The sequence below is a fragment of the Cucurbita pepo genome, chromosome 11 (genome assembly GCF_057944985.1).
Source record: "Cucurbita pepo subsp. pepo isolate OVF chromosome 11, ASM5794498v1, whole genome shotgun sequence".
NCBI classification, from domain to species: Eukaryota; Viridiplantae; Streptophyta; class Magnoliopsida; order Cucurbitales; family Cucurbitaceae; genus Cucurbita; species Cucurbita pepo.
In genome coordinates, this window is record NC_141808.1 from 11,146,790 (window position 1) to 11,167,509 (window position 20,720).

At 36.2% G+C, this 20,720-nt stretch overlaps 1 protein-coding gene, 1 non-coding gene and 1 pseudogene across 2 annotated transcripts; 2 read left to right on the forward strand and 1 right to left on the reverse strand.

The window, feature by feature from the left end:
- Positions 1 to 1,853: 1,853 nt before the first annotated feature.
- On the reverse strand, positions 1,854 to 6,752 carry LOC147790269 (uncharacterized; annotated as a pseudogene).
- On the forward strand, positions 4,346 to 4,451 carry LOC147790270 (small nucleolar RNA R71). The gene has a single exon (XR_015423029.1). It is a non-coding gene; the product is annotated as a small nucleolar RNA R71 (small nucleolar RNA).
- Positions 6,753 to 19,676: 12,924 nt separating the features above from the next.
- LOC111784632 (uncharacterized) lies at positions 19,677 to 20,384 on the forward strand. Its single transcript, XM_087128653.1, has one exon. The coding sequence runs from the start codon at positions 19,677 to 19,679 to the stop codon at positions 20,382 to 20,384; it is 708 nt and encodes a 235-aa protein (XP_086984779.1).
- Positions 20,385 to 20,720: the final 336 nt, after the last annotated feature.

Genomic DNA, 20,720 nt, shown 5'->3' on the forward strand with positions numbered 1-20,720 from the left:
AAGGCTGTCCTGTATGCCCATAATGCATCATCAAGTTTCACCGACCAATCTTTCCTATTGGGTTGTACCACCTTTTCCAAAATACTTTTAATTTCTCTGTTGGAGACCTCTGCTTGCCCATTGGTTTGTGGGTGATAAGGTGTCGCCACTCTATGTTTTACATTGTATCTCTCTAAAAGACTATTCATCAATCTGTTCACAAAGTGCGTTCCCTCATCGCTGATTAATGCTCTTGGTACACCAAACCTAGTGAATATGTTTCTTTTTAAAAACTTGAGTACCGTTTTCCCATCGTTGGATGGACAAGCTATTGCTTCCACCTACTTGGACACATAGTCGACAGCCACTAGAATATATAAGTTTCCATAAGATGGCGGAAATGGTCCCATAAAGTCAATGCCCCATACATCAAAAAGTTCCACTTCTAGAATTGAATTCAGGGGTAGCTCATTTTTTTTACACATATTTCCCGTCCTTTGAAATTGATCACAACCCTTGCAAAATTCTTTTGCATCTTTGAAAATTGTTGGCCAATAGAAACTCGATTGAAATACCTTGGCTGCTGTCCTTTGCCCTCCAAAATGACCTCCATATGGAGATGCATGACATTGTTCAAGAATTGTTGGTATTTCACTGTCTGGAATGCATCTTTTCATTATGTCGTCTCCACATTGTTTAAAAAGAAAAGGTTCATCCCAAAGTAACTTTTTGATTCATGGAAAACCTCTTCCTTTGTTGATAATTTCTCTTTGGTTATGATGGCACAAGCCAAAAAATTTGCTATGTCTACATACCATGGAGTTGCTGTCATTCTGCTACTGCTGTAGCTGCTGCTATTGTTGTTTATCCCAAGCAGCTGTTCATCTGGAAATGCATCATCAATTTCTTTGCTATTGACCTTTTCTTCCATGTTCTCCATTCTAGATAAGTGATCCGCTACATGATTATTAGCTCCTTTCGTGTCCACGATTTCTATCTCGAACTCTTGTAACAGTAGAATCCATCTAATTAATCTTGGCTTGGCATTCAGTTTCATCATTAGGTGCTTGATTGCTGCGTGGTCAGTGTACACTTTCACCTTCGCTCCAAATAAATAAGCTCTGAACTTTTCAACAGCGAATACTACGGCAAACAATTCTTTTTCAGTTGTTGTATAATTCACTTGAGCCTAATTCAACGTTTTGCTGGCATAATAGATAGGATGAAGTACCTTCCCCTTTTTCTTTCCTAACATTGCCCCCACAGCATGGCCACTAGCATCACACATCAACTCAAATGGTGAATTCCAATCTGGTGTTGACATTATAGGAGCTGTGGTCAACGCTGTCTTTAATGCTTGGAAGGCAGTCATGCATTGTTTGTCAAAAACGAATTTTCTATTTGACTCCAACAAACTACACAATGGTTTTGCAATCTTGGAGAAATCTTTAATAAACCTTCTATAAAACCCTACATGGCCCAAAAAGCTTCTTATACCTTTAACTGACGTAGGTGGATTCAATCTTTCAATAGCTCTATCTTGGCTCTATCAACTTCTATTCCTCTTCTTGAGATCTTGTGGCCTAACACTATTCCCTCATTGACCATAAAATGACATTTTTCCCAATTCAGTTCAAGATTCTTCTCTTCCCATCTTTGTAGAACCTTCCCTAAATTGCACAAACAAGTCTCAAAAGATTCTCCATAAACCGAAAAATTATCAATGAATATCTCCATAAATGTTTCTACCATATCTGTAAAAATGGCCATCATGCAACGTTGAAATGTCGCTGGAGCATTACATAGTCCAAAGGGCATTCGTCTAAAGGCAAAAATTCCATATGGGCATGTGAATGTAGTTTTCTCTTGATCTTCTAGACTGATTGTAATTTGATTGTATCCCGAATAACCATCCAAGAAGCAATAATGTGACTTTCCAGCAAGCCTATCAAGCATTTGATCAATGAATGGTAAGGGAAAATGATCCTTACGTGTCGCTTTGTTTAGCCTTCTATAATCCATGCAAATTCTCCATCCATTCACTATTCTAGTGGAGATCAACTCATTGTTCTCATTTGCCATTACTGTTATCCCTCCTTTCTTCGGAACACATTGAATAGGACTGACTCAGCTGCTGTTTGCAATTGGATAAATTATTCCAGCATCTAGCCATTTGAGAATCTCCTTTCTAACAACCTCCTTCATCATGGGATTTAATCGTCTTTGTTGCTCAATGGACTTAACTTTTCCTTCCTCCAATTGTATTTTGTGCATGCATAGTGAAGGGCTAATTCCTTTTAAATCCGCCAATGTCCAACCTATCGCCCCCTTGTGCTTCTTCAATGTTTCTAGGAGCATATCCTCTTGAGTCGAGGATAGTGTCGCTGAGATGATGATGAGTAGTGTCTTCTTGTCACCTAAATAAGCATACTTAAGGTTAGGTGGTAGTGGTTTCAAGTCCAGCTGCGGCGCTTACTCAATAGATGGTCTCATCGGTGAACTCTTTCTTCCCTCACATCTAGTGACTCAAAAGTTCTGTTGAATTCACCTAAAACTGCTAACTGTTCTATTCTGTCATTCCAGCTGCTGTCTTCTTCCTGCCCGCTTTTCCCATCATCCCATTCCTCGGTCGCTGGTTGTTCTGTCAATTCATACACTACTGAGCATTCTTCTGTCACTACTGGATATTTCATGTTGTCATTGATGTTAAATTCAACTTTTTGGTCACCCATTCTTAACGTGATGGTTCCTTTGTAGACATCGACTAATGTTCTTCCGTTCTTTAAAAATGGCCTCCCCAAAATAATTGGAACATCATGATCGGCTTCATAATCTAAAATGATAAAATCTACAGGAAATATGAATTTGTCAACTTGAATTAAGATGTCCTCAATCTTTCCTTCGGGATAAGTGAAAGATCGATCTGCTAGTTGAAGAGTGACTATAGTTGGTCTAGCTTCACCAATACCTAACTTTTTGTAAATAGACAGCGGCATTAGATTAATGCTTGATCCCAAATCACATAATGCTCGACCTAGCTTCTTCCCTCCTATTGATATTGGAATTGTGAATGAACCGGGGTCTTTTCCTTTAGCGGGATCTTGTTTTTCAATACTGCACTACACTCTTCATTCAATGGTACCACCTTGAATTCTTCAAACTTTCTTCTATTTGTGAGCACATCCATCAAGAATTTCACATAATTTGGCATTTGCTTCAAAGCTTCAACTAATGGTATATTTATGTGAATTTCCTTAAATATGTCCATGAACTTCTCAAAGTGGGCTTCTTCCTTCTTTCTTTTTATTCTTTGTGGAAAAGGAGGTGTTGGTGTGTATATTTTGCTTTCTTGTCCACTGCTGATTGATGTTTGTGTTTTAGGAGGCTTCACAATTTCTGCTGTGTTCTTTCTGTACAGCAGCTTCTGCATCATTTTTGTTGTGCTCTTCTTGCACAACGGCTTTCTTCTTTCTCTGCTGTGTATCAGCAGTTTCTTGAGTGCGACTATCACCGTGTTCTTTAATTTTTTTCTCCTCTGTTGGGTATTTCTTTCCCACTTCTCAACTCTATTGCTTGACATTGTTCCATTCCCTCTCTTTTTGGCATTTCGGTGTCTGCTGGCAGCTTACCAAGAGGTCTATTTCGTAACTCATTTGCTAATTGACCTACTTGAACTTCCAAATTTCGCAATGATGCTTGTTGACTTTGTATCACAGCATCATTTTTAGCCATATATTCCTTTATTAGGCTCTCAAGCGATGTTCCCAGTATGTGTTGAGCTTGGCTAGTTCCTTCCCCTTGGGTGGTGGCTTGTTGAGAACCATATGTCAATTGATTTTGTAATCCAAAACCCGGAGGGTAATTTGCTTTAGGGGACATTTGTTGGTTGTACGAGCCTTGTCCCAAGTATTTGAGAAGGGGTTATTTTTCGGGTTGCCTTGACTAACTTGATTCCCGACATAGAAAATTGAGGCCGGATTGCTTGGACATTGATCAAAGGTGTGTTCCTCTCCACAATATACACAAGATTCGGCTGCTGTCTGGTTAATTACAGCAGCTGTATGGACTGGTGCTTTGATATATGGAGTCTTGCCCCAACGCTAGATTTTGTAAAATATTAGTCATCGAATCTAGTTGTGCATTGATAGAGGACAAAGCATCAACTTCAAGTACTCCTCGAGTCTTCCTTCCTGGGTTGCTTCTCACATTGGCCCATTGACAATTGTTAGATGCTATTCTCTCTAAAATCTCATATGCTTCATTGTATGTCTTTGATAAAATAGCTCCATTGGCGGAAGCATCAACTACTTGTTTAGTAACAATATTTAATCCATTGTAGAAAGTCTCCATTTGTATACAATGAGGTAGTCCATGGTGAGGACACTTTCTAAGCATCTCCTTAAATCTCTCCCAAGTTTCACTTAGTGTCTCATCTTCAAACTGTTGAAAAGCAACAATCTCATTTCTAAACCGTGCATTTCTCGTGGGTGGGAAATACTTGATCAAAAATTTCTCTGCTAGACTATTCCACGAATCAATTGTTCCCGGTGCTAAGGTATTCAACCATGATTTAGCACCATCCCTCAATGAATATGAGAATAAGCTCAGTCTAATCACATCTTTATCCACTCCTTAAAATCGAAATGAGTCACTAAATCCTAAAAATGACTTTAGGTGTAGGTGAGGATCTTCCGACGGTAGTCCATGAAATTGCCCAATGGTTTGCAGCATTTGAAACATCACAGGTTTTAGCTCAAACGTGGTTGCTTGTATTTCGGGTCTAATGATGCACGAATTTAGCTCTTCCACAGCTGGGTGTGCATATGCTCGGATCGCTCTTTCTCTGTCATCTGCTAAATGAATGGCATTGGCAGTAATTCTCTCTTGACTAGCCATCATCACTGGATTTTCAAACTCTTGATTTAGTTGGGTCATTTGCTGTATATTCTGTTCTGTCATTTTCTTTTTCTCCCTCAACCTTCGTCTAAATGTTCTCTCTATTTCAGGATCCAAAATAACTTCCAAACTCGTAGGTGGGTTCATACACAGAATTCTGCAGCAGTAAACTCAATTCTTCAGCAGTAAATACAGCAATAGGAAAACTCAGCTTACTATGACTTCTTGTTGGCTCCAGCTCACAAAAATCTACAAGTAAAATAACCAAATTAGGTTCCCCGGCAACGGCGCCAAAAACTTGATCGCTTGTGGATGTATATAATAAAATGATGTAAAATTCACAAGAATTAGTGCAAGTATACACTATCACAAGTAGCAAGTAATAAGTAAATTGTCGATTCCACAGGGAACCTATCTTTTTGGTTAATTTTATCGCTGGAAATTAAGTGAGTTTTTTGGTAACATTTAAATGGGTGTTGGAGATTTTAACTATTTAAACAAAACTAAAACAGAGTGCCACTGCTGTCGAAAAACAGAAAATGATGAGAAAATAAACTATAATATGGAAAGTTCGGCTAAGAGAGATTAAATATAGATAAGTTGTTGAGTTTTGTGGTAGATTTTAGTTCCTTTTAATAGATTCTCAAGCCCACTTCCGAGGGTCATGAATGATGATTATTTCCATAATCGTTGTATTTTCTATTAACAAGGCTCTAGGAGAAGAATTATTCCTAACCCTTCTATTACCCTTCAAGTCTTCTTGATATGGAACTAGAGTATTAAAGAGAATTTCATTGCTCCCTCTCTTCTCCCGAATAAGAGAACAACTATGTATGTAAAGTAACTAATTAAACATACATGTAAATCAATAACAACAACTCTTTAATAAACTAAAATCATACCATCAACATACTTAAACTATATAAAACTCTCTCGCCTCCCCTATAAAGTTTAGGTTTCCATACAAACTGAATTAAACAAAGGAATCCGCATCTTCATCATGTAAAATTGATGGAATAAGGAAAGAGAATAAGGAAATAGAGAGTTATCCCGGTTTGTTGCCGTTCGTCAATGGATGTTCCCTTCTCTTGAGCTCTCACGTCCACCTCTTTGCTCTAATCAATCCTTGTTGGTCTTCTTTTCCTTCTGCTGGATTAGGGTTTTCTTCTTCTTCTCTGGTTTCACAACAGTCACTGCAGCAGAAGTTGCTGCTGTGTAATTCAATTTTCTCCCCAAAATGTGGTTCTTTTCCTATTGGTCTTCCTTTTCCTTTTATATTCAGCATGGGTTCCCCTCTAGGGTTGAAAAGAAATAAGTAGTACACATAGGATGTTCCTCATTGGGTGTCAATGACCCCCTTGGACTGCTGACGTGGATTTATCATTTCCATGCATCCCCCATTTGTTTCCAAATTCGCTACTCCCACATGGTTTAGCATAAATGTCTGAAATTTTACCACTTAACTCAATTAGATATACAATTAATATAGATTTATGCCAAATCATATTTTTTCACATTGGACAGCAATAAACGATCTCATTCTCACTAAGTAGAATAAATGGGGCTATAAATGAGAAAATGGTGAATAAGAGTGCAATATTAACTCCAAAAAGTCTTGATATGACTCTACTTTTAGATAGTTATCACTTTGTCCTCATTCACATGCATCCTAGGAAAATTTCTAAAAGATCTCCCAACATATAATTGCTCCGAGTAAAGCATGCTTAACCATGTGGACCTATGAATGAGCTACCATAAAGGAAGGTGCTCCTTGGTTGTATAGGTAGTGACTTTCAAGTATTTTAATCATTTCTTAGTCATCTTATCCTCACGGTCGCTCTTATAAGGATGTGATCTTAGGTGATTCATGTACCCATAATTTACTCAGAAGTCCCACTTATTCACATAGTATTGTTTTTTCCTAAATTACTTTTTCAACCAAATTTAATAAATTCAAAGTAAAAAAGAAAAAAAAAAGTAAAATAAAATGGAATTTGAGATAAATTGACAAGAATATTACTTTAAAATGTTTTAAATTATTATATGGATAAATATATTTTTGTTCTACAAATTGTAATATTATATATATTACATAAATTTAGTAGTTACTCAATTGATTTTTTGTCTGAGCTTTTTTTTTTTATTTATTTATTTTAATCAAACTAATATGTTTTTCTTGACAAACAAAATGTTAGTTAATATACAAGGAATGTTGGAAAGAGAAAAATAAAATTTAACAAATGTGAAATAGAAGTTTTAGTCGTAAAAACTATAACTAGTTGAAGAACAATCATTCTATTTTGCGTACAAATCTACTAATTTTGCTACGGCATAGCAATATAGCTTAACGTGAGACATCCAATCCCTTCAAAAACTTTTTTTTTCAGAACATGCCCACTAGTAGATTCATTGACAAAGAGGGGCTCTGTGGTGGACCTCTTGACAACTGCAATGGAGATTCATCGTCTCCATCTTTTAAGGTAGGTGGAGTTTCTATCGTTCTAATTATGATCATCTTATATTGCAAGAGCCATCCATTCGAAATGGAGAAAAACAAGGAAAGAAAATCTATGGATTCGGATGTCTATTTCCCACCTAAGGAAAGAAATTCTTCCCAAGATCTCATTGAGGCCACTATTACTTTTCATGAGATATGTGCTTATGGCGAGACTGGATACAAGGCAGTGATGCATTCTGGACAGGCCATTACTGTCAAGAAGTTAACATGAAACAGGGAAAGGAGTAACATCGATAATAGGAAAGAGCCTATAAAGTATTTTGAGAGTTTGTAGTATATGAGGTAATGGTTATCTTACCCAACTATTGTTTAGATTTTGCATTTATTTTAGGATTCAACAAAGTATCCTCTATATAGTTTTTGAAAATTGCTATATTGTTCTTGATTCTCAATCTTGTAAGTTTTTAAGGTTCATAATTTCTTGAGGCAAAAGTTATAACATGCATTCGTAAATATATGAATACATCGTAATAACAAACATGGGTTGCTCTAGAAGGTCATACATTTATAATGAATTCCTTAGAGAATTCTATAAGGGTCTTGAGTTTTGTGTCTTGAGGTGTTTCCTTTAGGTGTTTCTTTGGTCCTAACTTGCTTTAGGTTCCAAGCTTGCTTTAATCAACTTGAACCATTGAACATAACTCCTTGTCCTTACGAATAGGCCTTAAAAGAAGTAGCAAGTCATTTGGAAGACATATAGACCTTGAATTTAAATAAGTAGTCCTAGGGGCATGTTGGTTATTTTATCTGTAATTCTTGGTTTTGCTAATCAACGTGTTCCAATAACTTTCAAACGTCTTCACATCTTCAGACATCACATAATAAGGTCTACCACATAATTTAATAGCATTGGGAGGTCTTTTAGGTCATGAAGCATAGTTAGATATCTTTACAGGTAATATAGTTTTGCACCATTTCTTTGTTTACCTACTTATCCTTCCTTATCCAATGTAACACACCAAAAAATGAAGAAAAGTCATCCATATAAGACTCAATGAATGCAAGAAAAGAAATTGAGAGGATTGATCAAGGACATCAGTCTTAATAATGACCAAGAAGGGATGAAGAATTGTTAGGAAAATTATGGAAGGGATGAAGAATTGTTAGGAAAATTATGGATTTTTTTTTTTTTAGAAAAATAGTAATAATATATTCTCAACGTGACAAACTACCTAATGACCCTTGAAGATATGGATAATTACGAAACTGCCATTATGACAAGAATCAGATGATCAACAGTGACCATCTGCACAAAATCCATCGAATCTAGACTCTCAACCTATTGGAGCAAAGATCTTAAACAAGGTAAAGGGTTTGACCCATATCGAATCTTGACTCTCAACAGTGACCATCTCAACTCTCATTACTTGTGGATTCATAGACTAGTCGGAGCAAAGAATCCAAGCCCTATATTCTCCACCTTCAAATATCTTAAACATGGTAAGAGTTTGACCCATTTGTAGAATGACATCACTTTCATCATCATGAGGACCTCCAATAAGATGGAATACATACTTTATGATGAAGTTTTAAAATCATGTAAGATTAAAAGCGTATTGGACATTCAAAGTTATCTATATTATACGTTTAGTCCACGACAAACTTTCAACTTTATATCTATTTGGTCCGTAAACCTAAGACTATGTCCAATAGATCTCTAAATTTTCATTTTTTTCAGTTCAACATTTTAGGAGTAAAAAATTGAACTACCGAACTTTGTGAACTACCGAACTTTGTGATCTTAATTCATACCTTATTTGCAAATGGTAAAAATGTATGGGTCAAACTACTATAATACGATAGTTTCTCATTAGTGGAAGCATTTGCGGGTCAAACTAAACTGAGTTTATTATGCGAGTGTCGCCCATCGTTCCACTTGAGAGTCGTAATAAACAAATTCCATTATGCGATTGATGTAAGACCGTGACACTAATCATGTCAATTTGAACAAGCTTATAAAATGAATTATTTTGATTGGGTGGCTATAAATTCAATTGATAATTCCATAGTAAATAGATTAGAAAATAAAAATAATGATATTCTTCAAGACTGCGTCCACATTGATATCGGACACATTTTCATCGAAATAGAATAGACAATTAACGTAACATTAAAAGCTAATGAGATGTTTAAATTTTATAACCAATAAAAAAAGAAAGAAAGTTAATTTGGTTTTGTATTCTTGTTATATTTGAGTTTGATTTATGTTCGAAAAAATGATGGGTGAGGGCAAATAATTCTGATCAAAGTGGAAGAAATTAATAAATACGCATTTTATGCATTGAAATACCTTAACAAATCTTAATAATATAATTCATTAAAACTAATACACCGTATCAAATTTATATCGATTTATTATAATATCATAATCAAAACCCTCCAATTCATGGATATATCGATTTTTTATATTCATTTACCCGGCCATGTGTAGCAAATATCATACAATTTGGTTTTATAGTTGAACATACAAATACCATGTTCAACCACTGACCACAAACATAGAGTATCGTTGCATTTGGTTCCATCTCTATCATCCTTGTATATATCAAAGTAATGCGACCAGCCAGACCACTGGAAGGTGCAGTAAAACTGTGTTGAGCCCCAAAAGTTTTGTCAAAAATTAAAAGCGTAACCGCTCAAAGGTGGGAGATAATGGACTCCCAAGTCATCATCACCAGATTTGCAATGAATAGTGAGCTGATCATGACTTCTTAGAACATTTGTTATGTTTACTGTAATCGGTGGGTTTCGGAAGATTTTTCCATCGATGTTAGTAAATAGGGTAGCAAAGAACAATGACAATAGGAGAGACCGTGAAAGTGTTGAAAATGAATTCATTTTGTAAATATGAGAATATTTGTGCTGGATTTGTTCCACTTTTATATGAGTAAAATTAGGTTCCATTGTCAATTACCCCTAAAACTAAAGAAACATATTATTGTTATATTGGAATGGGTAACCACCACCCTGTTAAGCTTGTATATTTTTTTTATTTATTATTAGTAATATTTTAGTTATTTTCAAAACAACCCATGGGAGCTATTGTTAACCATCTGTTGTTAGCAGTAACACCGGTTCTAAAGTGTAATGCAATGGTCCTTTAAATTTAAAGTTGATGAACAAGGATGACGTTTCAATATTTTATATTCTTGTTGTGAATGAAGGCAATTATGGATATGTTTGGTAACGAGTTCTCCTTCATTGTTTACAATAAAAATAGAACCATGTTTGATAACGAGTTTTTTAATTGAAAAATATACATTTGAAACTCGTTAGGGGTCTTATGGAAACTCCACGAGAGAGTAGCATGAATGAGTTAAACAATAGTGAGTAAGTAATCAATTTATGGGGGTTTAAAAAACTCAATTAATTTTTTTATTAATTATTCTATAACCTCTTAAAATAATTAATATTTTTATTAATTATTCTATAATCTCTTAAAATAATTTTTGGAAGTATTTAGAGGGTGATTTTTCAAAATATATTTTGAGATTGAATTAAAAAAAATGTAATTCAATGTTTTAAAATAAATAAATAGATTTTTTTTAATAAATTAACATTTTATTTTTATTAAAAATAAAATTTAAACAAATGACCTAGTCTTACCCAACCTAACACAAATATTCATTGGTGTGGGTTGATTCCATTATTTAATAAGGGTTGCTTAGGTTAAAAAATTTAAAGTCATATAATGGAACTGGATCTAAAAAATGTCTCAACAAAACCTAATGCAACTCATGAACACTCCATAGTGTGCAATTACAATATCATACTATGAGAGTTACACTCATCACAATAATGTCAAAAAATATTAACCCCGATTTAGTTTTTTTCACCGTGTGGTTCTTATTAAAATTTCAACTTTAAGCAGAGAATGACGATGATTCGATACAATTAGCAGAAGACATTGAGGATGCTCTAATCCTCAGCGTGGATAGCCCGATTGAATCTCTGATTTTGGATTCAGGTGCGTCTTTTGATTCGTCTCAAAATAAAGAGTTTCGAAATTTCAAGTCTGGAAGTTTTGAGATGTGTATCTTGCCAACAACAAAGATTTGAAGATCGAAGTAAAAGGGGATGTCTGCATAAAAACCCCGACAGGAAATTAGTGGACATTAAAGGATGTTAGATATATTCCTAGTCTCAAGAATAACCTGATCTCTATTGGTCAGTTGGATAGCACAGGTTATGCAACAAAGTTTGGTAAGAGTTCGTGGAATATTATGAAGGGTGCTATGATGGAAGCACGTGGCACAAAATCTGGAACTTTATACACCACTGCAGGGTGTATGAACAGAGCTGTTATTGCTGAAGTGTTTCCAATTGAAGTATATGGCACAATAGACTTGGACATAGCGAGAAGGAGTTTTTGGAAGGTCTGAAATCTGTTGATATGAGTCCTTGTGAGAACTGCGTTATGAGAAAACAGAAACAAGTTAGCTTCACAAAGTCTACCACAGAATTGAAGAAAAGTACCCGGACAACGAAGCTAGTGGGAGTTGAGTTTGAGTTGCAGAATAATTCACAGAGTGATGTTGTAGCAGATACTTGAGAAACTCCTGAGACTGTTGCTGACAAACTAGAGGTGAAGTAAGTGGGAGCTGAGGTTGAGTTGGTGAAAGATTCACATAGGGATGTTGTAGCGGATACTCAAGAAACTTCTGAGACTCTTGCTGAAGAACCAGTGGTGAAGCAAGTTGGAGTTGAGGGTTTAGTGACTTGAGCCCTTACAATTTACCTGAGCTCTGTCATCCTAGCTTAATTTACATATTCAAAATACAATTCTTAATGTATATACAAATAATTAGATGAAAGTGGAAATCCATATTTATCAATAATGTGATGAAAATGGAAAGAGTGAAAATAATAAAAGTGGGAAAAGTGAAAATAATAAAACAAAAGATAGAAGACAAACAAACAAACATGATGAGATATGTGAGGAAATATGTTTCATCTTGACATATTTCACCTGCGATTTATTTTTTATTTTTTACAAATAGTTTAACGACTATTCAGTCATTGATGATGATATTTATAGAGGTGGTTGAGAATCCAAGAATGGATCATTAAGATCACAAATCGTGTCTTCCTCTTCTTCTTCTACAATAGAAGGAGAAGATGTCGAACCGACTGATGCGGCCTCTTGAAGATGCTTTTGAAAATCAGCTTCTGAAGTTGTCTGAGCTAATGCAGCGAGTAGCTTCGACTTTGAATTATGGAATTGAGAGGTCCTCTTCTTGGATAAATCCTGAAGGTGGCCATTCTCTGATAGCCAGACCTTTACCGCTTTGATATCTGCGTGGGTATAAGTATATTTATCCCACCATTTGATTTTAATAGTTTTGAAGACCTGTTTTATTTGGTCTTCCGTTTCTTTTATTTGAAAATTCCAAGTTAAAATCAAAGGAATTTGAAAGTATACGCAAAAGCGCATGGTTGAAGGATCATCACGACTCGAAATATGAGTAATTTCGACGGATTTTGTGTCGACTAAAATGAATTCATAAAACCGTCTGGTCTTATGAAGATTTTCCGGGATATAGAAGAATCCCGATGGATAGGCTTTCTTGACGACCTCTCTGATTTTTGGTCGTCGTATTATGGTTCTACCAGGGCTTTTGGTATAGACACAGATTTTTTAAAATAGGTCCTGATTTCAAGAACTGGAGAAAATTGAACGGGAACAACCGCGTCCGAGTAGGTTGAGGGGATAGAAGGTCCCTTTGAAGTGGAAGAAACAGTAGGTCTCGATGGAGTAGCGGCAGATGCCGTGTTGAAGAGGCAGAAGGCCTCGTCGTAGTGATAACCTCCGCTTGTTTTTTAGAAAGCTTTGCTCTAGACCTGGTCACCAATGTGAAACCAGCATCCATTGCGTAGCTATCGAACGTCATTGAAGTAGGTGTGTTTGAAGAAGTAATGGTCTTCTTCCCTTTTTCTGTTGCTTTCTCACCGGTCATCACTGGGAGAAGGAGGTTGGCTAGGGAGAGTTTTTCTTCGAGAGGAAGAACTCTCTTAAGAGGTAATCTGCCAAGGGGTTTTCGACTCCTTTTATAGGCAAAATTTGGAAGTCGAAGCAAGATAAAATGGCTTGCCATCTAGCAAAAATTTGTTTAGACACAAGATTCTTGACATCTTTTTCTAAAACAAATTTAGATGTCCTTGAATCTATTTTGATAACAAAGCTTTTGTTAATTAAATCGCTTTGAAATTTTTGTAGACAAAGTACTATTGAAAGTATTTCTTTCTTCACTGTTGAGTAATTTTTTTAAGTAGAATTCCATATTCCCGAATGGAAACGGACAATGGATTCTTTCTTCTCAAGAGACTGTTTCAGGATTCCTCCATATCCAATATCAGATGCGTCGGTCTCTACTATTAAACTAGCCCTTAGGTTTATGAGCGATAAATACGGAATTGACTTGACAAGGGATTTGATTTTTTGGACTGTTTTGGTGTGTTCTTCAGTCCAGGGCTTTGGATTCTTTTTTAGCCTTTCAAAAAGTGGCTTGCAAATGGGTCTGATATTTTGTGTGTTCTTCAGTCCAAGGCTTTGGATTCTTTTTGAGCCTTCAAAAAGTGGCTTGCAAATGGGTCTGTATTTTGAACGAAATCAGACACATAACTGAGACATCCCAAAAATCTTTGTAGTTGGGTTTTATCCGTAATTTGGTCCAAAAAGTTTGAGGCAAACTCAATGGATCTTTGAATGGATTTAATGAGACCCAAATGAATTTCAAATAAAAAAAAACGGATCTTTGTTTGAAAAAGTTTAATTTTTGGTTTAGACACAACTACACCGCTTCGTTTGGCTGTCGTAAAAAATGTTTGAAGATGCTTGAAGTGTTGATCGATGTTTTGAGAAAAAATCAGAACATCGTCAACATAAACAATTGAAAAGTCTTGAAAATGATTGAAAATATCATTCATAATCTTTTAAAATTCGGATGGAGCGTTTTTTAGCCCAAATGGCATAACGTTCCATTCGTATTGTCCGAAAGGGACATTGAAAGCCGTTTTGTACTTGTCTTGTTCTGAAATCTGGATTTGCCAAAATCCTGATTTCATATCAAATTTTGAAAATACTTTTGCATTTGAAATTCTTTGCATTAAATCTTATTTATTTGGAATTTGATATCTAATCCATTCCAAAACCTTATTTAAGGGTTTGTAGTTTATTACCAGTTGTGGGACTCCACGTTCCTTCTCTGCCTAGTTGTTGACATAAAAAGCCGCACATGACTAGGGGCTCTTTGACGGCCTAATCAGACCCTTCTACAAAAGATCATTGATTTTTGCTCTGCAGAATGTTAGTAATTCCTTATTCATTTGAATAGGTCGGGCCTTCGTAGGAATATTTTTCTCCTCAAAGTTTTTGACATAAGGAAGATTAACTATGTATTGCTTCCTATTCCAAAAGGCCTTAGGGATAGTTGAACAAATCTTCCTTTCTATTTGAGTTTGTAAAGTTTTGATTTTAGACTGGACGGTCTTACTTTGAATCTATTCTTCTATTCTTTTGAATGAAATTTCTTCCTTAAAAAAAGAAATTTGTTTTTCTTTATAATTTAATACATTTATTGATTGAATAATTGTATTCTTTTGAAGGTAATTTATTTCACTAATACTTGTAGGAGGAAGGAAATTAAATTTTATCTTCTTTCCTAGGGCTTTTGACTCTAACCCAGTTATTTTAGAAGAGTATAATTGAGTAATGAAAGAAGTACCTAGGATTAGTTCTTGTCCTAAGTTCTTTACTAAAAGGAAGGAATTTACGAAGCAAATTCCGTGATTACGAACATGGACTTTAGATCATTTGTAATTATTTTTTAGTCTATTGTTATTTGCGCCTCTAAGGCCCTTAGTAGTTTTTTCAAAATACTTTGTAGGTATTAGAACTTCTTGAATGCAATTTTGATCGGCTCCAATATCTATGAAAGCCTTTAGTGTGATTTTGATATCATAAATTTTTAAGGTAACGAGAACGTACCATTTTTTATATTGAGAAATAGTGATGGCGACAACGAAGGAACTTTGAAAGTCATCCTCGTCCAGGTTTGGTTCCGCCGTTTCCTTTCGTTCGGGCAGCCGTTCCTGAAGATTGAGAACTTCTTGGCGAAGCATATAGGATTCTGACCTGGTTTCAGATCTTAATGCTTGTACTTCTTGTTTGAGATTATTAATCTCTCTTTGTAGGTCTTGAGTAGTGAGTTCTCTCGATTTTTCAAACCTTTGGAGAACTGATTGAAGTTTGTAGGGATTTCTTTCTTCCCTTTCAGGTGACCTAGAGATTGTCATGGCATCTCTGAGTCGTTGAGCGATTTTCTGTTGAATTTCTGGATCTTGAACTTTTCTACTACTTCGAGTAGAATTTCTTGATCCTTTGTAAGGACATTTATGCATCCTTCGCACGTCCTCTTTTCTTCTTGTCCTGATTCATATTCTGTGCTAGAATATGAATCGGATTCTTCTTGGAGTTCGAGGCTTTCTCCCTCGCTTGATTGTTCTGAGTCGGTTAGAGCCAGTTGTAGTAGCTGATTTTTCAGCTCTTGATCTATATCCAACTCATTGATCTTTCCTCTTATCGGACACTTGTTAGCATAGTGTCCTTCTTCTCGACATTTGAAGCAAGTTTGCTTTTTCTTTCCTCTATGGGTTTTTGTAGGAGTTTACTTTCTTCTTGAATATGTTGGCTTTTGAGATGTACTAGTTTGTTTCGATACTTTTCTTTGGGCCTGTACGAATTATAAGGCTTTGGATGCGTCTTAACCTTCTTCCTTCTGGAGGTTGAGGGGGCCTCTATCCCCTTGCATCCATATTGATCGCAAAATCTTCCAAGCTCTTTTCTATATGATATCGAAGAATTGAGCTTGTTTTGAATCTTTGACTCATTGCAAAGTCTGAGTCCTTCTTCTATGATGAAGGATGCTATTGACCCGTACGACAAAGTCTGCCATGGAATTGTTCCATTATACTTTGTCTTAAGACCGTCTTTGATCCTTCTTAAGAAGTGTTTTGGTAGTCCATTGACAAAATTCTCTTTCCAGAATTCCAACGAACTGTCTGTTCTAATAAGAACTTTGCTCAAATACATGTGTTTGTACCACCTCAAATCTCCTAAGGTGGGGCACTTCAGGTTCATGAGTATTTCGGCGAATCTCTCCTGCTATTTCAAGGGGTCGCCAAAGAAGAATTCTATAAGGGTATAAATGAGGGTGTTGACAGCATCCTCTACCCTTTCATGTTGTACTTCGGTCCTAGTTGATGGACCTTACTCTTTGATGATTTGAGTAGTTGGCCTAATGACATAGCGGCTTAATATCTGTTGGCGAGTTGCTTCATCGAGATATTTGTCCCACCAGTCCTTGAATTGCCTGGTAAATCCGGTCACTAAAACTTGAGCTATTTGATGGTTGAATTTTTGGCCCTGTAATTTATACGCGCCTGCGGCCATCATCATTTCATTGACAACATTCATTATCAGATAGTCGGACAATCCATCGATATTCCATTCATAGATTGCTAGACTATCGTAATGAGCTTGAGTTTGTAGAGTCTTTTCTTCCAATTGAATATTCGGAAAAGACGGTTGAGGATACCAGTTTTTCTGATTACTGGTATTATTTTGACTTCTCCTAGAGATTCTTTCAATTCGATTGTCGAGAGGCTCTTCTACCTCATCTAAAATCTCGTCTTCGAATTCTGGAATTTCGTCGTCATTGTTAATGACATTGATAGATGAATCCTGATGTGTTATCCCAGGATTTAGGATTCTATCCAAATTTTCTTCTATTTTGGCCATCACCGCCTCTTCTTTTGAAATCCTCTTTGTAAATACGTCAAGGTTTGTCGGTCTGAGTATTGGGATTGACTCATCGACTTTCGGTACAGAGCTGCCTGCTTGTTCTTGCAGAGTACCATAATTTTTTGAGATTTTTCCCTCGATACTCTCAAGCTGGGTGGAGATCGTGGATAAAATCTTGTTTGAATAATTATTTTCATGCTGGATATTCTTGATATCCTTTAGGGTCGGATTACCCTTTTCTAGTCGTCCTGGGATAGTTTTGAAAGGACTAGCTTTGACCTTTTCTCCGTAATAATTGTCAAATTCGACTTCTTCCAACGGAGGATGTTTTGAATATACTTCACCTCTTCTGGTAGTCTTCCAGCTTCTTTGAGTCGAAGTGCATATTTTCAACATATTTTCTTCAAACCATTCGAAGAATGATATGTTTTCTTCTATGGGTTCCATATGAGAATACCATTGAGCTCTTAATTCACTTCGCTCAGCTTCTTTGTAGGTTTGGAAGAAAGCTTTTCTCTTTGAAGAGTTGGCAGCTGACATAAAATCTGCCTTCAATAATTCTTTATCTATCTGGAAATCAGCCGTAATGACATTTAACTGACTTTCATAGACAGATTGAGTATCCATATCCGTATGGGTTGGAGATCTTGAGCCATCTTCATAGTGGACTGATGCTCTATTTTTTTCATAACTGACCTCTTTTACCTTTAAGGGGTCATACATTGATCTTGAAACTCCCGACGTACTTGGTCTAGAACTCAAGAATTCTTTTACTTTTGATTCTGACGAGGGTTCTTCGCTGAATTTTATTTCAACGCTTCCATCGTCATGTTCGATGATTTGTAATTGGTTTTGAGATTTCTTTTTCCTCGGAAGATTAGCATCTTCTATTTTCTAGAGAGTATTTCTGGTTATTTGATCCCAAGAAAGAGTTTTTGGAACAGCCATCGAGGACTTTCCAATATTTTCCTCTATGAGCATGGTTGATCCTTTTGGCGAGTATCTTAATGCTCTTCGAGAAATATTTGTATTCATGAGTTTGTAATAAATCCTTAATATGACGACTGAAGAATGAGTTTCAGCCTTGATGTTCAAATTTTTTGATTGTAAGTCCAGCATGAGGGCTGATAATATGTGCGGGTTGTGGAGCGACAAAGTAAAGTTTGGATAACAACTGAAATAGACTGATCCATTCTCTAGATTGAATTGAACCATTCCCAATAAAGAATTTGAGAAATCTTCATGTCTCTTATCTCGTAAGGAGATAAGGACTGGGATATCTAACCCAAGTCTGAACAATGGTTTTACAGCGACTTGGACAAGACCGACGTGAAGATAGTTAAACTCTTCACGGTGTTGGAGTATAAGAGATTTTGAAAAAAGATTAGAGATTCCCTATTGCTATGAATTGGGATGTTTTTCTCTGAGAATTTGATGCATGATCTTTAAGAAAAATTGAAGGTTGAGATTTGGTAAATACTTTTAGGATCTACCTTTGTTATAGTCTAATTTTGGAGTTGATCTTCGATCTTGTCAATCTGATATTCTTGATTGACAGTATTTGAGATTGTGAGATTTTCTCCCCTTCTATGTTCATTTGAATTTTCTCCCCTTCTTGTGTATATTGTGGAGAGGAACACACCTTTGATCAATGTCCAAGCAATCCGGCCTCAATTTTCTATGTCGGGAATCAAGTTAGTCAAGGCAACCCAAAAAATAACCCCTTCTCAAATACTTATAATCCGGGGTGGAGAAATCATCCAACTTTCTCATGGAAGGGACAAGGCTCGTACAACCAACAAATGCCCCCTAAAGCAAATTACCCTCCGGGTTTTGGATTACAGAATCAATTGACATATGGTTCTCAACAAGCCACCACCCAAGGGGAAGGAACTAGCCAAGCTCAACACATACCGGGAACATCGCTTGAGAGCCTAATAAAGGAATATATGGCTAAAAATGATGCTGTGATACAAAGTCAACAAGCATCATTGCGAAATTTGGAAGTTTTAGTAGGTCAATTAGCAAATGAGTTACGAAATAGACCTCTTGGTAAGCTGCCAGCAGACACCGAAATGCCAAAAAGAGAGGGAATGGAACAATGTCAAGCAATAGAGTTGAGAAGTGGGAAAGAAATACCCAGCAGAGGAGAAAAAAATTAAAGAACAGGGTGATAGTCGCTCTCAAGAAACTGCTGATACACAGCAGAGAAAGGAGAAAGCCGTTGTGCAAGAAGAGCACAACAAAAATGATGTAGAAGCTGCTGTACAGAAAGAACACAGCAGAAATTATGCGAAAATTGTGAAGCCTCCTAAAACACAAACATCAGTCAGCAGTGGACAAGAAAGCAGAATATACACACCAACACCTCCTTTTCCACAAAGAATAAAAAGAAAGAATGAAGAAGCCCACTTTGAGAAGTTCATGGACATATTTAAAGAAATTCACATAAATATACCATTAGTTGAAGCTTTGAAGCAAATGCCAAATTATGTGAAATTCTTAAAGGATGTGTTCACCAATAGAAGAAAGTTTGAAGAATTCAAGGTGGTACCATTGAATGAAGAGTGTAGTGCAATATTGAAAAACAAGATCCCGCTAAAGGAGAAAGACCTCGGTTCATTCACAATTCCAATATCAATAGGAGGAAAGAAGCTAGGTCGAGCATTATGTGATTTGGGATCAAGCATTAATCTAATGTCGTTGTCTATTTACAAAAAGTTAGGTATTGGTGAAGCTAGACCAACTACAGTCACTCTTCGACTAGCAGATCGATCTTTCACTTATCCCGAAGGAAAGATTGAGGACATCTTAATTCAAGTTGACAAATTCATATTTCCTGCAGATTTTATCATTTTAGATTATGAAGCCGATCATGATGTTCCAATTATTTTGGGGAGGCCATTTTTAAAGACAGGAAGAACATTAGTCGATGTCTACAAAGGAACCATCACGTTAAGAATGGGTGACCAAAAAGTTGAATTTAACATCAATGACAGCATGAAATATCCAGCAGTGACAGAAGAATGCTCAGTAGTGTATGAATTGACAGAACAACCAGCGACCGAGGAATGGGATGATGGGGAATGCGGGCGAGAAGAAGACAGCAGTTGGAATGACAGAATAGAACAGTTAGCAGTTTTAGGTGAATTCAGCAAAACTTTTGAATCACTAGAATGTGAGGGATGAAAGAGTTCACCGATGAGACCATCTATTGAGGAAGTGCCGCAACTGGACTTGAAACAACTACCACCTAACCTTAAGTATGCTTATTTAGGTGACAAGAAGACACTACCCATCATCATCTCAACGACACTATCCTCGACTCAAGAGGATATGCTCCTAGAAACATTGAAGAAGCACAAGGGGGCGATAGGTTGGACATTGGCGGATATAAAAGGAATTAGCCCTTCACTATGCATGCATAAAATACAATTAGAGGAAGGAAAAGTTAAGTTCATTGAGCAACAAAGAGGATTAAATCCCATTACGAAGGAGGTTGTTAGAAAGTTGATTCTCAAATGC

Bases quoted from the DNA above. Each gene is read 5' to 3' on its own strand.
- LOC111784632 (XM_087128653.1), top strand. From the start codon at position 19,677: ATGCCAAATTATGTGAAATTCTTAAAGGATGTGTTCACCAATAGAAGA.